This window comes from Plectropomus leopardus, chromosome 14 (genome assembly GCF_008729295.1).
Source record: "Plectropomus leopardus isolate mb chromosome 14, YSFRI_Pleo_2.0, whole genome shotgun sequence".
Classification (NCBI taxonomy): domain Eukaryota; kingdom Metazoa; phylum Chordata; class Actinopteri; order Perciformes; family Serranidae; genus Plectropomus; species Plectropomus leopardus.
Genome location: NC_056476.1, coordinates 22,600,906 through 22,623,500, shown reverse-complemented (window position 1 = coordinate 22,623,500; position 22,595 = coordinate 22,600,906). Strand labels below are relative to the sequence as shown.

Sequence of the window (22,595 nt, the reverse complement as noted above, 5' to 3'; positions counted from 1 at the left end):
GGTAAATGTAGCAAATCCTTTTCAGTATGAATTGTGTTTTCCCACAGACCTGCAGAAAGCTGGTTTCCTGTGCCTGCTGTCACAAAATGGCAATAGTGTCCTCCACCATCATGGAACGAGACCAAAGGGGCAAAATACAGCTTTACTGTTCAGCTACATGTGTGGAACAGAGTCGACCACCCCGACACGTTCTCACTGGTAGGACGCACCCCCGAAACACGCACTCATGTGCCTAGATTAGCTGGTATATGAGGTCTTAAATACGGAACTTGCAAGAGGTTTCAGATCTTTTCAGTGTATGGTTGGATTATCTTTCTAATTTCATATCGGCCAATCGTGGTTACTGGAGATGATGATTGATGATTCAGTCGCCAGGGGGAAGGAGGTTATGCAACAGCATGCCAGTGTGTGCCAGAGTCTGAATAGATTTGCACTATTTGCTTTTTTGGATTTAAGCAACTTTACTTTAAAGCACTTACCTCTTGATTTACACGTACAGTTTTCTATTTTAAGTATGTTTTGGATTTCTAAGAGAAATGTCATGGTTATTCAAATTTCCATTATTGAACTGTTTATGGGTGCATAACATGCAGAACATTTATTTGTTTTTATTAAAAAAATATTTTCTGTTTATCCTTTTTTAATATCATTATTAACATTTAAAGTTTATTTTGGATTACAATCACAAATAATCATCTGGAGTGTGGCTCAACGTGAAATAGCTTGGAATAATTAAACCTTGCAGCTCTCTGAGAGCAATACAGTTTAAGTTACATGAATAAACATTTTACAAAAGAGTGTTACCATTTTATTTCAATATTTAAACATATGAAAAATTATTTAAAAGCAATGTCCCTCTATACAAAAATTGTCTCTCTTTTTAAAATGTGTGTCTGTGGTTGGTGTGACATTACAGCAACATGTTCCATTTAACATAATTATTTTGTATTTAACATCACAATCCAAATCATGTCCAGAACCTTAACTACTCTTATGGTACACAGACATATGGAGAAGGGAGATGACAAGTTTCAGAAAAGAGACAATAAAAAAAACTGCTTTGTAATTAAAGATTCAAAATTCTCATTGTCACTCCTGCTGATAAATATCTCTAAATACACAGTAGGGTGTAGATTCTACAGATTGTTTTTCCATCATCTTATTTCTAATAGTTATTTAGTTAAAACTGCCTTAATATCTGTGTTATAAAATATAAAAAAATCATTGATTATCCTTCAATCATAAAATCAAATAGTCAATTGGCATAACCAGTGACTATAATAATCTTCACACTGATTTGTGGAAACATACCAATGAAAAGTCATCATTGAATTTAAAACATTACAAATGGCACCCTACTTTGCATCACTGCAGCTTTTATTACACCTAAAGTCAATAAAAGCTGTTTCATTATTAATAAATACACATCATGCATGCTCACATACTAGCAGTTGTTTTTTTTGTGTTTTTTTTAAATGTTACCTTTTTCCTTTAGGTGCTGCGTTCCCCTGCTGTCAGTGCAAGGTGTCAGCTGTTCCTCAGTATCATCTGGCCATGGTGGACGGCACCATTCGTAACTTCTGCTCCTATGACTGTGTTTCTATATACAGGGTAAATGCAACAGGAGCAAAGAAGCTTTTTTGTATCTAAAAAAAGATTTTTTAAAAAGATTTCTAAAATTAGATTTACATTGCTGTCAATATCCCCCCGTGTCTTTACAGAAGACCGGGAACACCTCGCAGCCGGACCTGACCAATGGAACCTCCGTTCACAAGGACTCCTCCCTCAGAGATGCCCCCAAACCGGGGCCGTCTGCTGGAGCCAGCTCAGTCCCCCCCATCCCTCAGGACTACCCATCTTCAGTGCCCTACCCCGGCCACCATCACAGTCACAGCTCAGTGCCCCCACTGGTGCCTCCCTACCCAGCCATGTCCTCCCCCTCTGTCCCAGGTCAAGTCCAGGCCAGAGCACCTGCTGATAAGCCCCTGAAACCAGCAGAGGGCGGACCCAGTGACTCCTCCAAGCTGACCTGCCATCAGTGCAGCAATCAGATCAACATAAAGCCGCTGCTATTCAGTCACCAGGTAAGAAGCACAGCTCACATGCACATATAGACCCTCACTATATACAAATACTCAACTTTAACCCTTAAAGCAAGCCGCATGACAAGTTTAACCCTCATGAACTAACAATAATGATGACATTAATGTGTTTTTGTTTTTCCCACAGGGTCGTATTTCCATGTTCTGCAGTAGAAAGTGCTGTGAGCAGTATAAAACCCAGAAGAATATCCTGATTGTGTGTGAGTGCTGTAAACAGGAGAAAGTGCATTTTGATACCATCAGTTATAACCAACAGGACCTGGTCTTCTGCAGTGAAAGTGAGTAAACCTAGAAATTGCCTTTTTCTTTTTACCCTCTCCTTTACAATGTTTTCAGGTTGTGACTCAATGGGAAATAATTATAGCCTTAAAGATAATTATAAAAGTACGAAATTGCAAATGCGGGAAGTCTCACTAATGCTTGTTGACCAGGTTTTTCAGTCACAATTATGACAAGATCAGACCCAAAATTATGACAAAGTACAGCTTTGGCCTTCCCTGCTTTTGTATTAATAGTCAACATGAGTCTAAAAGCCAAATTTAATCAGTGTGATTGGACTTGTGGGCTGAGATGTATGTTTATAGTAGTTTAAATACCCATTCTGTGTTCCAGGCTGTAAACTACTTTTCAAACATGACCTAACATCTCGCAACAAGGATCATCCCTGGCGTCCCTGCACCTACTGCTCCGGCATCGGGCAGAAGATGCTGCACAGTCACTATGGAGGCAGGATGGAGGAGTTCTGCAGACCCCACTGCATGTCCCAGTACACTGTACTTTACTATGGGGTAAGGAGACAAATGACACTGTACATTTCATGCCATTGAATTAAAGAGTGTCTTACTATGTTTTTGGTTTTTTTCTTAGTGTGCGTTTGTTTCTTTTTTTTAAATCTTTCTCCATCCTCTCTCTTCTCCTGTCTTTTCATCCCTCCGTCTCCTCCTCTGCAGATGGGTCGATGTGACAGTTGTAGGAAACAGGGCTACATGACCGAGAAGCTGCAGTGTTTGGGTTCCGTCCGTAATTTCTGCAACATGACCTGCCTGCTGCAGTACTGCAACATGCATTTTGAGATGAGCCAACACAGCAGCAGTAACGGTACTGGAACGGCCCCACAAACACCATATGGTAAATTGTGTCATCATCAGTGTTATACAAGATGATGTTGAGTCTACATGCTGACAAGCATGTGCTAGTTAAAGTAAAACACCTAAAATGGTGTTTATCACAAGTTCCAGCTAACTGAAAAGTAGACGAGGCTTGTTCCCATGGCATGTGGGAGCTGATCTGTTGCAAGGACACGTCATAGTTGGTTTTTAAGTTTGTCTGTTAGAAGAGATTTCTTTGGCTGATCATTTAAGTCTTGGCTCAAAGTATTCCTGCAAAATATTAAATGTTAATGATTAACTAAGCAAATCATTACTCATTTTTAAATTATGTGATATTCTTGATTAAAGGTTCACAGTGCAGGGATTGTTGGTTACTGTTTCTAACAGTATCACCAGTGAAACTAAAAGCCAACCTCAGATTCACTCCCGTACACTATGTTAGTGTTTGTCTGTGCTGAGTCCTTCCACTCAGATGTGTGCTGTTTACGGTCTAAAACCTGGTCACCCCCTTTTGTAAAATCCTGACATCACCTGTGTGCTGTGCCCAAGAACATCACAACCATAGCAAAACAAGAAGAAATGAAGGCAGAGGTCAGAGTCTCTGCAGATAAATACACCGCCGCACATTTCAGTCATAAATGATAATTAAGAGGGATACTTTTGTGTTAGTCTAATGTGGAGAATCTTGCGAAGTATACCTTAAACAATTTAACAAACTCAGCTAATCTGCGTCATCAGGACTGTGTGGGTGTAGTTTGACTTGATTGACAGCAACCAAACAACCCACCAACTGCCATCAGATTCAGATTTAAATGTTGCTAAATCCAAATTAATATACAGAAGTACAGGATGTCACCTTTTTCATACTGAGTCCACCTGCTGTGTTGACATACCTTTTTTTTTTTTTTTACATAGGGCAGGGAAACAGTGTAGGAAGCATATGAGGCAGAAAGTATGGCATTGAAGCTCTGTCAGCTTCAAACAGCAATCTAACAGAAGCATGTGGTAGATACACTGTAATTAACTGTTTCACAGCAACAGAGAACCTTTTGTATTTATATTCAGAAGTGCAGAAAATGTTTCTAGTGGTGTATTTTATTCACTAAGCTGTTGGTTCAGGTGGTGTTTAGTTTTTGTGCTGCACAGAGCTTTGTTTCAGGTCAGCATGACCAGCATGTGCCGTTCTGTGTGTCAAGTTCAGGTGGAGTGAAAACCACATCCAATCAGCACAATATGGCACTGTGTCAGTCAGGTTTTGGAGTGCACCCAGTGAGCAATGGATGGAGGGAAAAATAAAATCAGTAATCTCACATGTGAAGTTAACCCTTCTGCTTTTTTTCTCTCTTCTTCCAGCTCCAACCCAGCCCCACCACTCCTCAAAGATGAATCCTGTCATAGCTGATGTCGTGTCACTGGCCAATGGCTCTGCCACTCAGCCCAGTGTGTCAGCAGATACTGCTTTTACTGGTCAGTTGTATCAGAAGATAATTGTCGTATCAGTTAATTGTTTGTAGACATGTATGATTTGCAGTGGGGCTTAATGCAGTGCTGTCATACTTCAATACCTCTTTTGTAGGAGCACTTCCGACCTCTGCTGACGGCAAAAACCTTGACCATGTATGTACTCGCAACACACAATCCACTGCAGATAAATTTATGATTAGGAACTAGATCAGATCTTTTGTACTTTGTTTATTTTCTGCTGTTTTGTTTTAATATTTATCTGCAGGCCAGTACTCAGACTGATGCCATGCGAGTGCCTGTCCCCCGTCGACGTCAAATGAAGAACAAGTCGGTTCTGTGTCGTCCCTTCACCATGGACCAAGAAAGCATGTGCCAGATGCCCACAGCTTCCACCGAATCAGCAGGTAACTACAAAAAACACGAACACAAGTTCGGGTAGTTTAGCTTTGTTACACAGGACACAGAACAGCTGCACAGCAGGATTTAAGTACACAAGTTTCACCTATGTAACTATGTGACATCCAGCAACTTCCTGACAGGAAAGTCATTACAGAGTGTCCTAATACCAGGTGGATATTAAGTGCACTTGCTGCTCACTGTTTATACAGACATTTGAAACATTATATTTAAAATCTGTCTTGATTTTTCACCATAAACATTAACATTATATTGGTTATTCTTAGACACACTGTGACGGTGTTGTATTCTCAGTCCTGCTTGGTAAAAAATCATTCTCAAACTTTTCCTTGTGTGTCTTGTAGGGCTGCAACTAATGATTATTTTGATAATTGATTAATAGGTTGATTATTTTTTCGATTAATTGGATTAAAAAAAATAGAATAGAAATAATAATAAAATAAGCTTTTTTTTCTCCCATCACTTTGTTCAAAAACAGACTATCATTGACAACAGTGCAAAAAGTGCATGAACAGGTGGTTGCTTGAACATCCCTGAACTGTCAAAATAATGTTAAATTATAAATAACTACAAAATCAAATATGAAACAATTCAAAAACTAAATGTTGACTGCTTTTAAAACATACCGTTATGTTTCCTTACTTTAAAACTGAACATACGTGTTTTTCTTACCCTGCTTTTGAGCTCTCCTCCTCACTTTCGTTTTCGTTTTAGATGCTGCATCATAAACGTCATGCTCGCGTGCCGTGCCGTGCTGTGCCGTGCCGTGCCGTGTCACTTTTGCATATTTTGCAGCTAACACACATCCTTGTTTTGCATAACCTGAAGTGCTCCCAAACCTTTGAAGTTTTCGTACAAAAGTTACTCTCTGCCTCCGCCATGCCTCTTGGCTTCTCCTGTCTGAATGTGATGTAAACAGTCCTGCGACACAGCGACTGACGTAATAATCGCGCGACACAACGAAGCGATAATTTTATTCGTTGCCAGCACATTTAATAATCGATTTCATGGATTCATTGTTGCAACCCTAGTGTCTTAATCAAACAGCTAGTGGAGGTTTAGATTTCACTATGAGACAGCTGCTACACTTTAATATTTTCCTATGACACAAATCAGAGAAGCAAATTAGAACCCTAGAATGTTGAAAAGTCAAAAACAACTTTTGATTTCATACTTTTCAGAATGTAATATTGAGCTTGCTCAGGCTCTTATTCTCACATGCCACACAGGGTGGACAGTGATACACTGGGCTAATATTGATTTTCTATTTAATATAGAATAACAGGTTTTCTGCCAAGACAAAGGTGACATTCTGCAGTGGGGCTGAGGGATTATGGCAAAAATCAAAATCACTGTTTTAGTCAATAATATGATGATTATTGATTTAACATGATTACTCATTGACTGTGGAAACATTATGCATTCATTTAACTTTTAAAAACCTGCCTTTATAACAGAGGATTTATTTGAAATCTACATATAAGCCAAGTTAAATGGTAATTATAAAATAAAAACAAAATCTTGTTCATGATTGTTAAAACCCAAAATCAACTAAAAATAAAATTCAATTTATCGCCCTTTACAGCCCTATTCTGAAGCAAACACTTGCACTTTACTCATGGAATAATGCTTTAAAAATGAAGTGGCCAAGTCTAATAATACTAAAGTTTGGCTGTTTCAGTCAGTAATGATTGGTAAACATGCTATGCTAATACTCAAGTCATGTAATAACAATAATGTACGTAATATGCAGTTTTAGTATCACTGATTGAAGGCGATATTCACCTTCAGGAAATGGTAGTTGTGACGTTGTTTGTCACAACACTACACACCATCTAATTCACTTTCATTAATTATTTTTGCTCATTTAATAATTCATTTTTCACAACTAGCTGTTTCAATAATTGCACCAGCTCTGCTAGATAGTTCCTCACAACCTGGCCGGCCATCTGCAGATGCTTCCACATCTCCGCCGCCGTCACCGGAACCTCAGGGAGAAATTCAGCCGTGTAATGGCGTGCCAGCACGACTAACTGGACGCCATTTCCTGGGTAAGAGAGACTTTGACTCTGACTGCAAGGTCTGCTCACAACACAAGAGGAAGAGGGTGGAGGAGGAAGAAGAGCAGGAGAAGAAGAGGAAGAAGCAGAAGAAGGGCGAGGACAAGGAGCCAGAGAGGAAAACAGAAGAAGAGGCGGAGGAAGTAAAGGAAGTAAACTCGCATGATGAGACTGATGCGGAGAGAAAAGAGGGGGAACACTCGGAAACAAAGCATTGTGTGCAGAAGAGTGAGACATTGAGGAGGCAGACGTCGTATTACTGTAAGACGTGTTCAGGAGAGCCCAGTCTCTGTCCTGTGCCCTGTTTTGAACTCTACCACACCAGACTGATCTACAAAACTGCTCCTGAACTGGACACATAAGGTGAGCCTCCTTTGCAACACACACACATTACTCAGTTACACTTTAAATATATAATAACACCAGGAATGTCCAATCAGTATTGATGGTAAATGTAGTCAACTGAAGTAATAAATTCCTCATTTCACGTTACACATAGCCCTGTTGTTAGAGCCTACATGCACAGGATGCATTGTGTACAAGCTAAGGCCCAGCCAAAACATAGTGTAATGAGCTTATGCAGGTAACAAAGTAAAAACACAGTCTCAACAGTCTGAACCAGCATAAACCAACCATATCTCCACATATTCAATAACAGCGCACTACAGCTTCACTCCTTTAGCTTTTACCTTTCACAATAAATGCCCAACTTGAATTTACTCAGCATTTCTCTAAGAGGCAACACAACAAAATAACGTAAAATAGTGTTAGGTAACAAGAATATTCCCTTAGTGGTCATCTCGCTTCTGCTGGTCCTGGTTTTCTTTCCCAGTTTATCTTGGGAATCCTGAAACAGTTCTCCAGTTCTCCTCTGTCCATGTGAGGAGTAAAACTGGATGGCTATAAAACAAATGATTTTGCAAGATGGAGGATTTAATGTCTTTATTGGGACTGCATTTACCATCAAACCTTTATTGGACATCCATCAATTTTGCCATTAAATAGTAAAAAAAAAAAAAAAAGTTTTTGAAGAAACCCATTTTTTGTTTGAGTGCAGTGTTTTAATTGCAATGGCTGCAACTCTGTTAATGTTATTATAACATTAACAGACAATAATGTTCTTTTTCCAAGTCAATTCCACTGACTTCTTAAGAGGGTCGAGTGTATCACCCGAGTTTTTCTCTCCACAGCCTCCTGACCTGCTGCCATGAGAAGTTGTCTTCTACGCTGACCCTGGACAAAGATCAATCAGCTACAGGGTTAGCCGGTCCTAGTCACACCTACACTACTTGACTGACCTTAACTTCCTTTTTGTCTGGCTGTCGGTTGGAGTTTAACCACAAACCTTATTGACAGCAAAGGCATAGTACCCATTAGTTTACAGTGATTGCATGAATATGTACTTGCAAACTGGTAGTGCAGTGAAATAATGCACTCAAAGGGGTGTTTTGTTTTGTTTTTCTATAATTACCATAAGACAGCAGTATTTATACAGACGTGTGTCTGTATCTTCCCATAAAGCATATTTATTTTATGTGGGGATATTGTGCGTGGTCTGTAACTGATGGGCCAACAGTCTACACAAGGCTGAAATACTTCCTCAAGTGCTTCACTGACCTACAAGACCATACTGTAACATGTTAGTAAAAAATAAAAGATTTTACCTCATTAATTAATATTTGTCACAATATATTGACACGTGATTAAAGCTGATCCCGATCAAGGTACATTGTCAAGTGTCTTAAAACGTATTAATATAATGTTTCTTTTACGTTATTCACCTGATTTGTTTGTGTGAATGGACTGTGCTGCCACTTTATTTCTGGGGGGGGGTTGATGTGATACCAGTTTACATTACACGGTGAAAAGTCAATCAGTATCACTAACCAGTAATGACACCTGTTAAACCGTTTGTAACCTAATTTTTACATTGATTAAGGTCACTTGTGCCTACCTGCTTGCCCAGATGGAGCCTATGGAAAAAAAATACCACTGTTAATCACTCCAGTACTTGTTTCTTACAAAGCCAAATTGATTCTGATGTTTTGACGTTAGATTCAAAACGTGCCATATACAGCAGGGCAAACCCGTGAAAATCAAACTGAAAATGTGCTCAATATGGAAATGCAGTTTTGTGGAGCTGGAATCAGGCAACTGTGCAGCTTAATGTGCTTCAGCTTCAAATCACTTGAGCACTGAATTAATGTTACAGGTCCAGTGTTTAGGTTTTACAGGCATCTATTGGCAGAAATTGAGTATGATACAATAAGCTTGTTTTATTTAGTTTATAATCACCTAATAATAATTGTTGTTTTTCATTATCTTAGAATGAGCTGCTTATACCTACATACAGAGCAGGTTCTCTTTCATGTTGTTTCTACAGTAGCCCAGAACAGACAAACCAAATACTGGTTCTAGACATGGTCATTTGGGTTTACGTGTCAGCCACCGTAGGTCTCCTACATGCTTGGCACATGGGAGAAATTTCAGTAGGTTGCAATCTGTAGCCTCAGATGCCACCAAATGCTACACACTAGACAGTGATAAGATTTTTTGTGTTATTGGATTTTCTTGTAAAGCAGTGGCTCGTTTTTACAGGATTTTCCCCTCGGCGTAGATAAGATACGACACTAATGTCTAGACAGGCACCAAACTAGAGTGAATTATCTCATTTTCTCAGAAAATGAACCTATCCAAGCTGACATTTGGGTGAAAGGCAGGGTACACCTTGAACAGGTCGCCAGACTATCACAGTGCTTCATCATAACTCAGCGAGAATTAAAGATGCTTGTTGATTCAATAAATTCAGCTATTTTTCTGTAATGTAAAGTGTTAAAGGAGATGGACTTCAGGGGGATGTCACGGGAAATGACAAGAAGAGTAGTCAGACCTCATGGATGATCTTAGGTGGATGCCCTTTAGTTTAGGTTCACAGAGGATGAGTTAACCAAAGTAGGAAATAAAGTCTGACATCTATGATGCACCTGTCAGGTATTCATAAGGCAAAAATCTGCAATCACTTGAATTTTTTTAAGTGTGTGAGTGGAGAAAATAGAATTCATCTGGATGTCTAGTTTTGTTATTTGTGCTGGTGCGTTACACTTTAATGTTTGTTATGAATGTGTGGTGGTAAACAAACTTACTGTACCTCACTACTGATGCAGACCTGACTTCAGTTCATCCATCTGCTGTCTTTGTTGACATTTAAGTTGATTCCAGCCCTGTATTACATGTTTATGAATGGTTTACTTTTTACTTCCTTTACAACCTATTATCTGTTGTAAAGTTTTTGTAAATTCTACATTGTAACTGCATGTTTTCATGTTTTTTTTTCTTATTTCTATGATAACACTGACATGGATCAGATTGTTGTATTACTACCCTTTTTTTTTGTTTTTAAAAGTATATTGTCTCAGTTTTGTCAAATGCAAAAAAAAACAAAACATGTCAATAAATTTAATTTGTAAATAAAATTCTGTTGGTGTGATGTTTTTTCTAGATTTTCACCTGCCTCAAAAATGTTCATGACTGTGAATATAAAACTGTTATCACAAGCACATACGTGAAGTTTATACACATCAGTCGAAACAAAACTATCCAAGTAGCCAAGTACATTTGTTCCTGTATTTTTTAAAAAGGCTACAGTCATTTAAAGATGCTTACTGCAGTAAATAACTCTTCAAGCAGACACTGAGTCAATGTAGACAGTAGAGGAAACCGGTCAGGCTTCATTTTTACAAACTAAAATTCAGTACATGGACAAAAAAGTTAAACACAGGTAAAATTATTTATTATTGTGGGTGGAACTGTTCCACAGGTGTCTAAAACAATATGCTGTGTCAGGGCATATGATGGGCAAATAAATGTGAGTTTTCCACGTGTTCAGGGTTTAATCTCAAGTAAAGGTGTTTTCCAGAGACATAAAGCTCTGCTGTCTGTCTGAGGACAGTATAACAGTCCCTGCTGTCTGTATATCTGTATCATGTAAGAGTTTTACATTTTAACTCTGATGTCATGTTGTCCACAAAGAAAAGATGCCTTGAAACGTGAAACTGTTGATGCATCTGAATGCACGCTATTTTTAACAGGTTCAGTTTTTAGAGAAGTGCTGCAGCTGTTCTGTAAAATAAGTCTTTAAATTATCACCAGAAACTGCAAAAACACAAAAGGCCTGTGTGTTATATTTTAGACACACTACACTCACGTCTGTGTGTTATATTTTAGACACACTACACTCCTGTCTGTGTGTTATATTTTAGACACACTACACTCATGTCTGTGTGTTATATTTTAGACACACTACACTACGCTACACTACTTTTAATATGAAACATTGGTGAAGAGATGAGGGGTCAATATGAGTAACATTTGTCAGTTTTAAGTCTATACATAGAGGTGACCAGTGTTTTTAACCATGGTCTCATGTTTGAAGTGCTTTATGATGTGTGGAGTGACTTACACAGCATGGTGGTGATGATAAATATGTGTTGGTCTCCCAAAATTTGTTTTGTTAGCACCTTTCAGCAGAAACACAAAGAAAAAAAATGTGAAAGAAAAAATGTGTCCATCTTTAACAAGAACATATTTTTGAATCATTTTGATCATCATCTTGCTGTTCTTTCTGCATTCTCGAAAACTGAGTATAGTATATTTTATTTAGTGAAAATATTACATTAAATGCACTCATTTGCCACATATTAATCTTCCTCTATTTACTTTTTCATTTAGATTATTGTGATACGTAGGATGTTTATGTGTCTAACTTGTAATTATTTTTCTTTTTCTCCTTTTCAAAATAATTTGCAACTAAATGTTTCAATTATAAAAAAAGTTCTTGATAAACTTCCTGACTGTCTGTAGGCAGACTATTTATTATATAATTATTTAATTTTAAATATTTCTCCCGTCTCTTTCTCTTTCTGTCTCATCTTCATGATCTCTCCTCCAGCTCTGTGTCTGCCCTCGATCAGCTCCTCAGCAGGAGAGGAGAATGTGAAGGTTGTAATGGTTCCAGTCCCAGTACCGGTCTTCATTCCAGTGCCTATGAACATGTACTCCCAGCACACACCTGTTCCGATGGCTATGCCTGTGCCCGTACGTCCCATTGCATTACTAATTCTGTGAATCCAGAATTATTCATGTACTTTGCAATGAGTATTGCTGCAGCAAATATTAAATGTGAATTTGTTTCTCGTGTTTTTTTACAGGTTCCAGTACCCATAATGATACCACCACAGAGCAAAGAAATGAAGGATGCAGCAGTCCAGTCAGAGCCTTTGGCTGTGGAGAAGGAAAAACAGAAAGACGGGCCTGTTTCCAGCTCAGGTGAGGGAGGCTTTTGTCCTGATTGTTTACATATTTTAATCATATAAAGCTTCAGATATGTTTCCTACATTAATCGATCCACTTATTACACACATTTGATCTCATTTGTATTTACTTTCGTGTGTTTGCTACAGACCAGAGTAGTTCTTACGGTGTAGACGTGAAGTCAGAGTTGGTCGCTCCCATAATCGGTGAAGATGAGACTCAGAAAGCCATACAAGCCGACCTGCCATTTACTGTCAAGTCAGAAAGAAGCACAGAGTCAACTGATCTCCAGCTTCATACTGAGCAAGAGGAGACCACGTTGACAAGCGAGCCACCTACCACCAGTGCTGAGGATCAACCTCCCTCCTCTCCGATGATGGACCTGGAGACTGACTTCCCATCTGGTGAGACATCTATTCATTCATTCACTCATTCACTAATTCATTCATTCATTCATTCACCAATTCATTCATTCATATTTGGCCCATTACAGTGTGAATTTCCAAAACAATAACAAAAACCCATAATACACTTTTACTCATAATATTCGACACATTCCATGAACAAACAGGAGCAGGAAGAAGAAAAACTAACTTTTTTACACTTATCTTTCTTTTTTCACAAATCATATTAAATGTAGCAGTATCAGCAGAAATAATCAATAGCAGTTTATTTACTTTATGCCTTCTTCTCTTTGATGCACCCACGCACATTTTTGTGTTTTTGGCTTTTAATTTCTACCATATTTTATCCATATTGTTGATGATTTATGCAAGGTTGTGCATTTTTGAGTGTTCTCAAGTTTTTCCTGTATTTTTTATTTTTAGCCTATTGTAAACAACGTGGCCTGAAATAAGCCTTAATGTCCCTACGCACAAAAATGTGCAGATTGAAACCCATTTAAATCACTAATTTTCATCCTGCTCGAAAAGTATAGAACATGCATCTTCTCATTTCTCTACTTCATTTGAGGCCTGTGGCTTTAAGTGTGTGCTCTGAGGGCTTCCCTCCCGGATGACGTCATTTCAACATATATGGCAAATGGAGAAAATACCTACTTTTTCTGATAGAGCACACTCGCACTGTATCCTCCCCCTCCTCTCTCCACACAAGGTCTGAGGCAATAGGTTCATTCGAGCCTTCCCAGTTCTGCGTAGAACCGATCACTGGCGACTGAAGAGCAGTGCATGCTGGTTAGATTTGTGTAAGGTTTTTGTATGTATGTGAGTGTGCATGTGTGCACGCGCACGTGTCTACAGCGTGCACATTGCATTACCGTATGACTGAATGCTTAAAAGTGCAGGTAGCTTTCAAGTGGCACCTTTTCCATATGCTCCGTTGCATGTGTAATTTTTATGCAAACGTTCAAAGCACCACGACATTTTTCAGTGTAAAATACATAAAACACACATCTATACAGCGGCCCCTGCACAGCTTTTAAATAAACCATATACAAGACATTTCCCAGCACGTGAAAGCAACAGCTACTGCAAGAACCAAAACAGACCCCGACTTTGTTCACACAGCTGCAGCTAGAGCAAGGTACACAGGAGTAAAGAGGAGGAGAGCTTCTCATTTTTTTTACCTGGAACGATGGAGAGGAACTACACCACTGGGAAGGCGCTCGACATGATCATGGAGCCCGAGCCCGAGCACGAGTTCATGGAGCTCGACTCTGTAGCCGATGAGGAGTACCTTCCGGGGGCTGGCTCATCCACCACCAGCTCCACCGACTCATCTGACGTTTGGGAAGGGGAGACAACACTGGACCTGTCATGGAGGTCCAAAAACGGAGAGATCCACTGGGCACCCACAAATTCCGTGACACTCCAGTTTAACCCTCCAGGCACAGGACTAACCCAGGACCCAACTGCTATGCCATGGCCAGTGTTGGTGAGCTAATGGACAGTTTTGATTTATTTTTCACCACGGAGATCACGAAACTTGTCACTGAATATACCAACTGCATGGGAGAAGGACGGTCCCGAGTGGAAGGACCTCGATGCCACCACCACGACCAGCTGTCCAGACCTTGACGCCAGGGAGCGGACAAGCTGGCTGCGGTCCGGGAAATCTGGGATCTGTGGACTACCCAGCTTCCTCTGATGTTCAATCCAGCTGTGGACATTTGTGTGTACGAGCAACTCGTGCCATACCAGGGACGCTGCGAATTCCGGCAATACATGTCCATGAAGCCGGCCAGGTATGGCTTAAAAATGTGGGTCACATGTGACGTGCAAACGTCATATGCATGGAGGGTTTCTGTTTGAACGAAACCAAGGACGAAGGGTCATGTTGGACATGACGGAGGGGCTGAGAGGGGTGACTGTGACATGCAACATGTTTTTTTTCCTCCTGCGGTCTGGCAGAGGAGCTGCTCCGAAGGAAGATAGCCATGGTTGACACAATGCGCAAAAAACGACCAGAGCTTCCCCCTCAGCTCCTGAGGGTACGGGAAAGAGAGGCCCTTTCCTCCATCTTTGCATTCACTCCAACTCACACCCTGGTTTCCTACATCCCAAAGCGGGGCAAAAACTCCTCAGCACCAAACACCGGGTGCCAGAGATCAGCAGGGGGGGAAAAGGAAGCCCCAGATCATACTTGATTATAACCGCTGCAAAGGAGGAGTGGATACTATGGGTGAGGTATGTTGACGCAATCCATAAACATATACGTACACTTTTTTTCCCCCAGAATTTATGTGCTTGTCTAAGATGTTTACTATTCAGCATTTCTTTTATATAAAAACATTTTTCATCATCTTAGTCTCTGGTCCGGTTTTGTTTTGCAGATGAGCTCTACATAGAGCTGCAGGAAGAAGACCAGACAGTGGCCCTTGGCCCTTTTTTTTAACATGCTGGACATTAGTGCCCTCAATGCCTACATTGTGTGGACGGCCATCGATCCAGCATGGCATCAGGGAAAGTCCACCAGGGGCCGCAGGAGCCTTGTCTTAGAAGCTCAGGCTGGCTCAGCCAACCCCACCACAGACTCAGCCCACCCCACCATCACCACCACCACCACCGCCAGCCATATACCCACGGCCCATGTGAGGAGGCAGTGTACGCTCTGCCCTACATGGAGAGTTGTGTTCTGCACCTGCAAAAAATGTGGAAACCATGTTTGCAAGGAGCATTACAGCACCATTTGCAGCTACTGCCTCCCCTGAACTGTTCTGTATGCCGTTGTTATGTTATGTTATATTTTTTTATGTTGTTGTTGTTGTTATTAATTGTTATTCAGGTTATGTTCATTTATAGATCTTGTTCTTGCTCTGTTTGACGATGTTATAATAAATAAGTGGAAATGTTACGTGGGCAATAGGTGAGGTTCTTTGTTACAGCACAACAAATAATGAATATTTGGTATCTATGATTAGGACTGATGCAGGTTTAAAATATAAAATTTAAAGAAAGCAGAAAATCGATTGTACAGCTTGATTTTGATGAGCACATTTTTGTGCACAGCATGCTTAACAATTTCGAAGGTGCATCAAAGGGTTTGAATAATATTTGAGCTGCATCTGAAGTCATTATCCTGAGAATTCCACAGTTTGACTCCAATTTTTTTTGGTTTGTTTTTGCAGAACCGTTGGCTCAAAAATCGCATGCTCCACAGCGAGGAGTGAAGAGACCCAGAGACGTTTTTTCCAGCCGTAAACGGGTATGATTCCCCTGTTAAAACCTGTAAAATTTTTGGTAAACACAGATGAATTTGATCAGCCTCTGATTTAAAAACTTTTACTTCACTGGTTTTAGATTATAGGCAGTTTTCTTTCAGGCTGACCTTTGTTGATGTGATATGACGCATTCAAGTGCTGTAGGAATCTGTGAATGCTGACAGTGGGAAATACTGTTCCACAAAACCTTTGTTTTACATGTATTTATATACCGAAATGTTTTCAAACACGGCTATTTTTCAGCTTACAGTCAACCTTTTAGCTGTGTCAACCGTTTTCCACATCACCCAGAATTCATTGCATTTCAATCCATCCAGAGTCGAAGGCGAACTGCTCCCCTGAACCGGTCTGCAGGGGTGACTCCAGCCGCCTCCAAACTGAACCACCTGTACGGGGTTAAAGCCTGGAGGAGCTGGGTCCAACAACGAAACAAACACCAGGGAGAAAGTGAGCCTCAGTTCTCTTTATATTCCAGTTTTATTTCGGCATACCTCTACCTCTCATCATTGATTGATTCTGTGAAAACCCATGTTATTCTGTACTAACTGGGTTTCATGGTCTCTTCCTCTGCAGCCAATATAGTGGATATTAAAGAAGACGTCCTTCAGTGTGACTCCGCTGAGCTGAGCTATGCTCTGTCCTGCTTCATTAGAGAAGTGAGGCGGCCCAATGGAGAGCCCTATAGCCCAGACAGCATCTTCTACCTCTGTCTGGGGATACAGCAGGTACACACACACACACACACACACACACATACATACAGAGTGTCACTGTGGTTCATCTAGATACTGTTTGTGTGTTTTTTTAATTTCCTCTTTTCTCCTGTCTTTGCACAGTTTCTGTTCATGAAGGGCCGTATAGAGAACATCTTTACTGATGCTCTGTACAGTCAGTTTGCCGCCAATATCAGTGAGATGCTGCAACTGTGGAAACCTAAACTACTACCTAGTGGTATGATCACTGACATAAAGTCCTTAAGATTTCCATTAGGGGTCGCCCGATATTGTTTTTTCAGGGCTGATACTGATAGCGATTATAAGTAGTTAATGAGACTGATAACTGATATTTGAAACCAATATGCATTTACAATAAAAACAAAAATCTTTCTGTCAATATGTAGAATTTGGTATATAACAAAACTCCAACACCAAACTTTGTTAAATGCCTTTAACAAATGTTTTATCAAAACTGAAACATTCAGAATTATATACAGCAAGTTCCCAGCAACATTTTTTAAAAAGTTTAAATAAAAAATGAATACATAAAAATAGCTTCCTGAGGTTTTACAACGTAAAAGTTCCTCTCATGCTGACACTTTCTTTGCACTTTGTAATTAATTTTTTTGGCAATCATTAAAATAAAACGCTGATACAGATAATCGGCAAAATACCAAATATCGGCTCAATAATCAGCCAGGTTAATAATCTGTCAACTCCTAATTTCCGTAAAAATCACCTCTCGTGATTTGATACTGTTTATGTTTGAAGGTTTTCTGCAATAGCCATTCAAGTATTTGTAGCAAAGAAGCTGTATGTAACATTCAGAGCATAGCTATGATTCTGAGCCGTGACTGGCTGCACATGGCTCTCAAAATGGATGTGACCAAGCTGGAGGCTAGCAGCTAATGGTGCTAACAACGGCAACAGTACTGACAGAGCTACTGTGTTAGCATTTGGGTTAACCGAAGGGTGAGTGCTACGCTTCTGCAGTGACGCAGTTCCACCACCGTTGGTCAGAACTGCATTTTAGGGGTAACCACGGTATTGGCACAGTTCAGTGGGTGGTGATTCGTTTGCCAGTGGGATGCACACACAGGGATTCACAGGGACTCTTATGCAATAACATGCACGTACGTCCAGACCAGCGAGCACAACAATAAACAGAGAGGCTCGAATTAGAACACACATAGTGGTTGTGTGACTTTATTTTGTGCTCAGGACGCCATTACTCCACTATATCTTTACAAGGAAAAAGTAGTTTGCTGCTCTATTAATGCTCTGAATGTTGTTAACAGTTCCTTTAAGTGATTACCTTCCTATGTAGATGTTTTCATTGCAGTCTGTCATTACTGTGATGGATTCAGATTACTTTATTTACATTTACTTTAAAGTTGCACATGAATATTTTTATATTAGCATTGGGTCAAAAGACTAAATAGACGTGTAATTAGGCAACACTTTGCCAACACGTTCACCATATCAACCTCGTCAGTTGATAACGTTTCATTGTAGTGTTCACAGCTTGTTACACTGCTCCCAAGTGGCCAAAAAAATCAACTAATGCTTCTTTAATAAAACAGGGTGTCTCAAACCATATTGTGATTTTAAAAGTTAATTTAAAATGTTTTTATGCCAGGTTGATCTTATAAACCTGAATTTGATAATACCAAAAACTCCTTTAAATTTGTAATTAGGATTTTAAGATATTTAACTACCAGTATACATGTCCTCTTTCCTCTGCAAGGTGGCGCTGTTTCCTCTCGTGTTGTTGAATCGTACCTGTGGGAGTGTAAGCAGCTGGGTGCCTACTCCCCCATAGTGTTACTCAACACACTGCTCTTCTTCTGTACCAAGAACTTTGGCTTCACCACGCTGGCGCAGCACCAAAGCCTCTCCTTCACCAACTTCACTCTACACTCCAAACCCTGCAGCCGCGCCGGCAAAGTCCACTACCTCCGATATCAAAGAAGCAGCACTGCCACGCCTCATTCAGGTGGCTGTTGTAGTAATCCATGTGTGAATTTTTAAACATTAAATTAGCAGTAATAGTATTTTTTTCTATGCAGTTGTGCTATTAAGGAGCGTTTTAAAATTTCTAACTGACCATATTTAGCACTCACATCAGCTTAAGAATGTCTTTCTATGTTCATCGTAAATCTAAACATCAAAACCAGATTCATAAATTGTCTGGAAAAGCACTATTTGTGTGAAAATAGTGATTAAGTAAGTCATTTTCCATTTTTAGAGCGAATCAGAAAAAGGCAGGGGGATGAGGAGGGAGACCTGGAGATGCTTGAAAATGTCGCCGACCCTCTACACTGTCCTGTCAGACTCTACGAGTTCTACCTCTCTAGATGGTGAGATGCACACAAACAACAGGAGGACAACAGCACTTACAGTAAAAACTGAACAAACACCTCATACTGTCATCCCTCTTTCTCTCTAACAGCCCGGAGTCAGTGAAGAGCAGAACTGACCTGTTTTTCCTGCAGCCTGAACAGAATGTGCACACTCACAGGTCAGAGCCACAACATTTCACAGACCAGCAGAGGAATGTGTCACTTTTTACCACGGCCTGGTTGTTAAGTAGTAATCTGACTGAATTTTAGCCATCAGACTGGATCAAACCTTTGAAAGGGATCGTTAAAAAGAAAAAAGGATTTTGTAATTGGATTACCTGTAATCCTGTCTTTGTTTTGATCTGGATAAAACCCTGAAGTTTGAGTTGTTCAGAACTTTTTCGTAGGATTGGAAAACCTTTGATCCAAAAAAATCAGGATTATCCTGATCCCAGCAGAAGTGTGGATTCAGGACCAAAATGCAATAAAACATTTAAATTGATATATATATATATATATATATAATTAGATATACATTTTAAGTGTTACACTTGACTTGTTCAACCTCTGCATTGATAAATAAAGTATTATCAGTATCAAGATAAGGCACACATTAGGCTACATATTAAGCCTTTCAGTGCAATAAAAAAACTTCCCCATAAAATCTGTCAATATCAAAGAAAATGTATTAAATCTTAACTTCCTTTTATTACTTTATATTAACTACAGTGTCACAGTCAAAAGTAGTTTCTTTACATAGTAAGTACCCTATATTGTGGTATATAGTTCCATTTAGAGTACTGGTTATCTGGATTTGGTAATCTTGGAAAATTTGTATCTAGATAAAGGTGATCCAATCCAATGTTGCTTTGAAAAACCAACACAAAAGTAAAATTGATCAGCTGATACTGGATAGCAAAACATAAGATTCCCTGATCGGGATCATAGTGATCCAGATTACATTCGGCTTCCTTTCCATCATTACTGACATGCTGCAGATTCACTGTATTTGCTCAAATACAGTGGTGTTGGGTTTTAGATAATTGACTCATATCCAAATTGAATAGAATAAAGATGTTATTTTATTATGTGCTATTTTTGGACAACAGCACACAAAGGTATGTTTTTGTGTTTGCACTGTAAGGAGAAATATTTTTCCAATTTTTTTAACATTTCTATTTCTGACCTCAACAGTTCCCACTGGTACACCTCTCAACCACTAGAGAGCACCACTTTACAGAGCATGCTCACACGCATCATGGCCGTCAGAGAGGTTCACCAGGAACTCAAAGCGGTCCAACATCAGCCCTCAGCCTCCGCCGACAACAGTTTACAGTGATGCTCCGCTCGTGATCTGCTCTGCAACAGAAATCTCCTCCGATGTGGACAGTTCGCAGTGAATTACAGCTGTACGTACGCCCATCAGTCATTCAGACAGACGCCGACAGGTAATTGAAACAGGGAGACAGAACAAAGACACAATGAAAGGACAGTTTGTTACAGAGAGACAATTTTAAAGAACATTCATGGCGTGGGATAGTTGTATTTAGTAACCTCAGTGGCCATCTCCTCCCCTCATAAATGCACAATGAGTTCATAAAACATCTGATGCTCTAAAATATGACAAAGGGAGTGTTAAAGAGAACATTGTAAATGAAGTCTTTTTTTTCTCATCATGTCACAACAGAGTGATATTTATGCCCATCATTTACCACATGTGGTAGGTTTATTTACTATCAATAATGATCCATGCCGAGCCTGTCAGATGAACTTTTTTATTCAAAAACACACTTCTGCAGTAATAGACTGGTGTGAGCAGCAAACTGCATGAGAGGCAGTTCAGACGCAGACAACGAGAGTTTACATGCATTAGGCGCTGTCACATATGTTCATTTAGGGGTTTAAATGTGCAGTTTTATCGTTGTTGCCCCTCTCTCCATCAGCACATTTTAACATGGAGAGAATTTACCTGTACAGTATGTGTTTTAAAGACTGATACTGGTATTTAAAGATTAATTTCACCACAATCTAAAACAATGCATTTTGAGCAGGTTTTGTCATTTGAAAGTGTGGCGATTTAATGCAGAGCTACACAAAACTTAGTAAAAGTGTTCCAGTGAAGCACTTACCACAAACATCCGGTGTTGTTTTGATGAATGAAACATGAAATATGTAGTTTAACAAACTGCAGCATCTTCATCACATGGGAGGTGGATGACATTGGCTGGTTGATACTTGAGCAAAAGCCAATATCTGATTTAATTTGCTGTTAAATCAGTATACCTTATATCAGTGTAACCCTTCTTGTGATAACAGAGGAGACAAACTGTGCCTCTCATCTTTTGTTTTATATTATCTAGTTATCTGATATTACGTTGTTCCCTTTTTATTTTCTTCATCCTGTGTGGCCTTATTTTTTGCCCAACAACCTTTTTCCCCCCTCCAGGGTTCCCTTATATACCTTCACTTCTTCCCTCTAGAGGAATCGAGTTCTCCTAAAGTCGTTTTTCTGACCGTGCCAATATCTTTTCTCCTCTTTTCATTTTTGTCTTCCACGTTACTTTGTTCCCTAATTTGAAAAATTGTGAAAATTATGATGAGCAGCAGACAGCTCAGAGTGCCACCACAATACTTTACCTAACACAATTATATGTTGCTTGGACAGTGACAGTAAGTTTTGGCATTGAAAAGGGAAACATTAGGACTGAAAAAAGTTCCACAGAAAAGTAAAACACAGGAATTCAAAACACATTTTTAACTTGATATATTATCATTATTTTGCATTGTCATGAGTTTTTTTAATGTGAGTCTTGACTTTTTTCATGTCACTCTTGAAGAAATGATTCTACAAGAGAAGCTCTCTCCTCAGTATGCAGATTACATGTAAATCAGGCTCTCAGTGACAGAACATTAAAACAAAGAAAAATCACTTGAAGAAAAAAAAATTAGGAGCTTGTTATTGAAAGACATAAAAAAAAATTTTTTTAAAAACTACACTAAAATACAATATTTTTTAAATGTTTGTCTTTTATTTTTCAGTGTTTCCTTTTTTCAAAAATTTAAATGCGAACCCTTGACTGTCACTGTTCTGTCTCCAGGGTTTCCTGTATTATAACTAATGGTGTGTATGGTTTATGGTATAGTGTGATTTTTTTTGTTGGCCATACATACAATCAACAAGTATTATGACAATGTGCCTAAGATACTTACCACAGTGTAAGCAGTGGTAAATATGTTTTTATTCATCCATCTATTCATTCGAAGTCAAAGGTGTTGCAGATAAAAGCTGTAATAGACCTTCCGTGCTGAATGGAATCTGAACTTTGTAAACTGGCATAAAGATAGTCATAGTGACTCAAAACTTTGACAAAATATGGAACACATTGCTGCTCAACC

At 39.4% G+C, this 22,595-nt stretch overlaps 1 protein-coding gene across 3 annotated transcripts in view; it reads left to right on the top strand.

Moving 5' to 3' along the window:
* LOC121953273 (zinc finger MYM-type protein 4-like) overlaps positions 1 to 22,169 on the top strand; it is a 31,883-nt gene extending 9,714 nt beyond the window's left edge. For all 3 annotated transcript variants that reach the window (XM_042500263.1, XM_042500264.1, XM_042500265.1), the window contains exons 10-29: positions 48 to 198; positions 1,496 to 1,611; positions 1,722 to 2,084; positions 2,230 to 2,380; positions 2,715 to 2,890; positions 3,053 to 3,230; positions 4,565 to 4,678; positions 4,788 to 4,828; positions 4,941 to 5,079; positions 12,101 to 12,246; positions 12,360 to 12,477; positions 12,612 to 12,866; positions 16,049 to 16,125; positions 16,459 to 16,588; positions 16,715 to 16,866; positions 16,978 to 17,092; positions 18,605 to 18,853; positions 19,106 to 19,217; positions 19,310 to 19,378; positions 20,394 to 22,169. In XM_042500263.1, coding sequence (XP_042356197.1) covers positions 48 to 198; positions 1,496 to 1,611; positions 1,722 to 2,084; positions 2,230 to 2,380; positions 2,715 to 2,890; positions 3,053 to 3,230; positions 4,565 to 4,678; positions 4,788 to 4,828; positions 4,941 to 5,079; positions 12,101 to 12,246; positions 12,360 to 12,477; positions 12,612 to 12,866; positions 16,049 to 16,125; positions 16,459 to 16,588; positions 16,715 to 16,866; positions 16,978 to 17,092; positions 18,605 to 18,853; positions 19,106 to 19,217; positions 19,310 to 19,378; positions 20,394 to 20,538 — 2,997 coding nt within the window. In that variant the 3' untranslated portion in view covers positions 20,539 to 22,169. The remainder of the gene's footprint in view (positions 1 to 47; positions 199 to 1,495; positions 1,612 to 1,721; positions 2,085 to 2,229; positions 2,381 to 2,714; positions 2,891 to 3,052; positions 3,231 to 4,564; positions 4,679 to 4,787; positions 4,829 to 4,940; positions 5,080 to 12,100; positions 12,247 to 12,359; positions 12,478 to 12,611; positions 12,867 to 16,048; positions 16,126 to 16,458; positions 16,589 to 16,714; positions 16,867 to 16,977; positions 17,093 to 18,604; positions 18,854 to 19,105; positions 19,218 to 19,309; positions 19,379 to 20,393) is intronic.
* Positions 22,170 to 22,595: the final 426 nt, after the last annotated feature.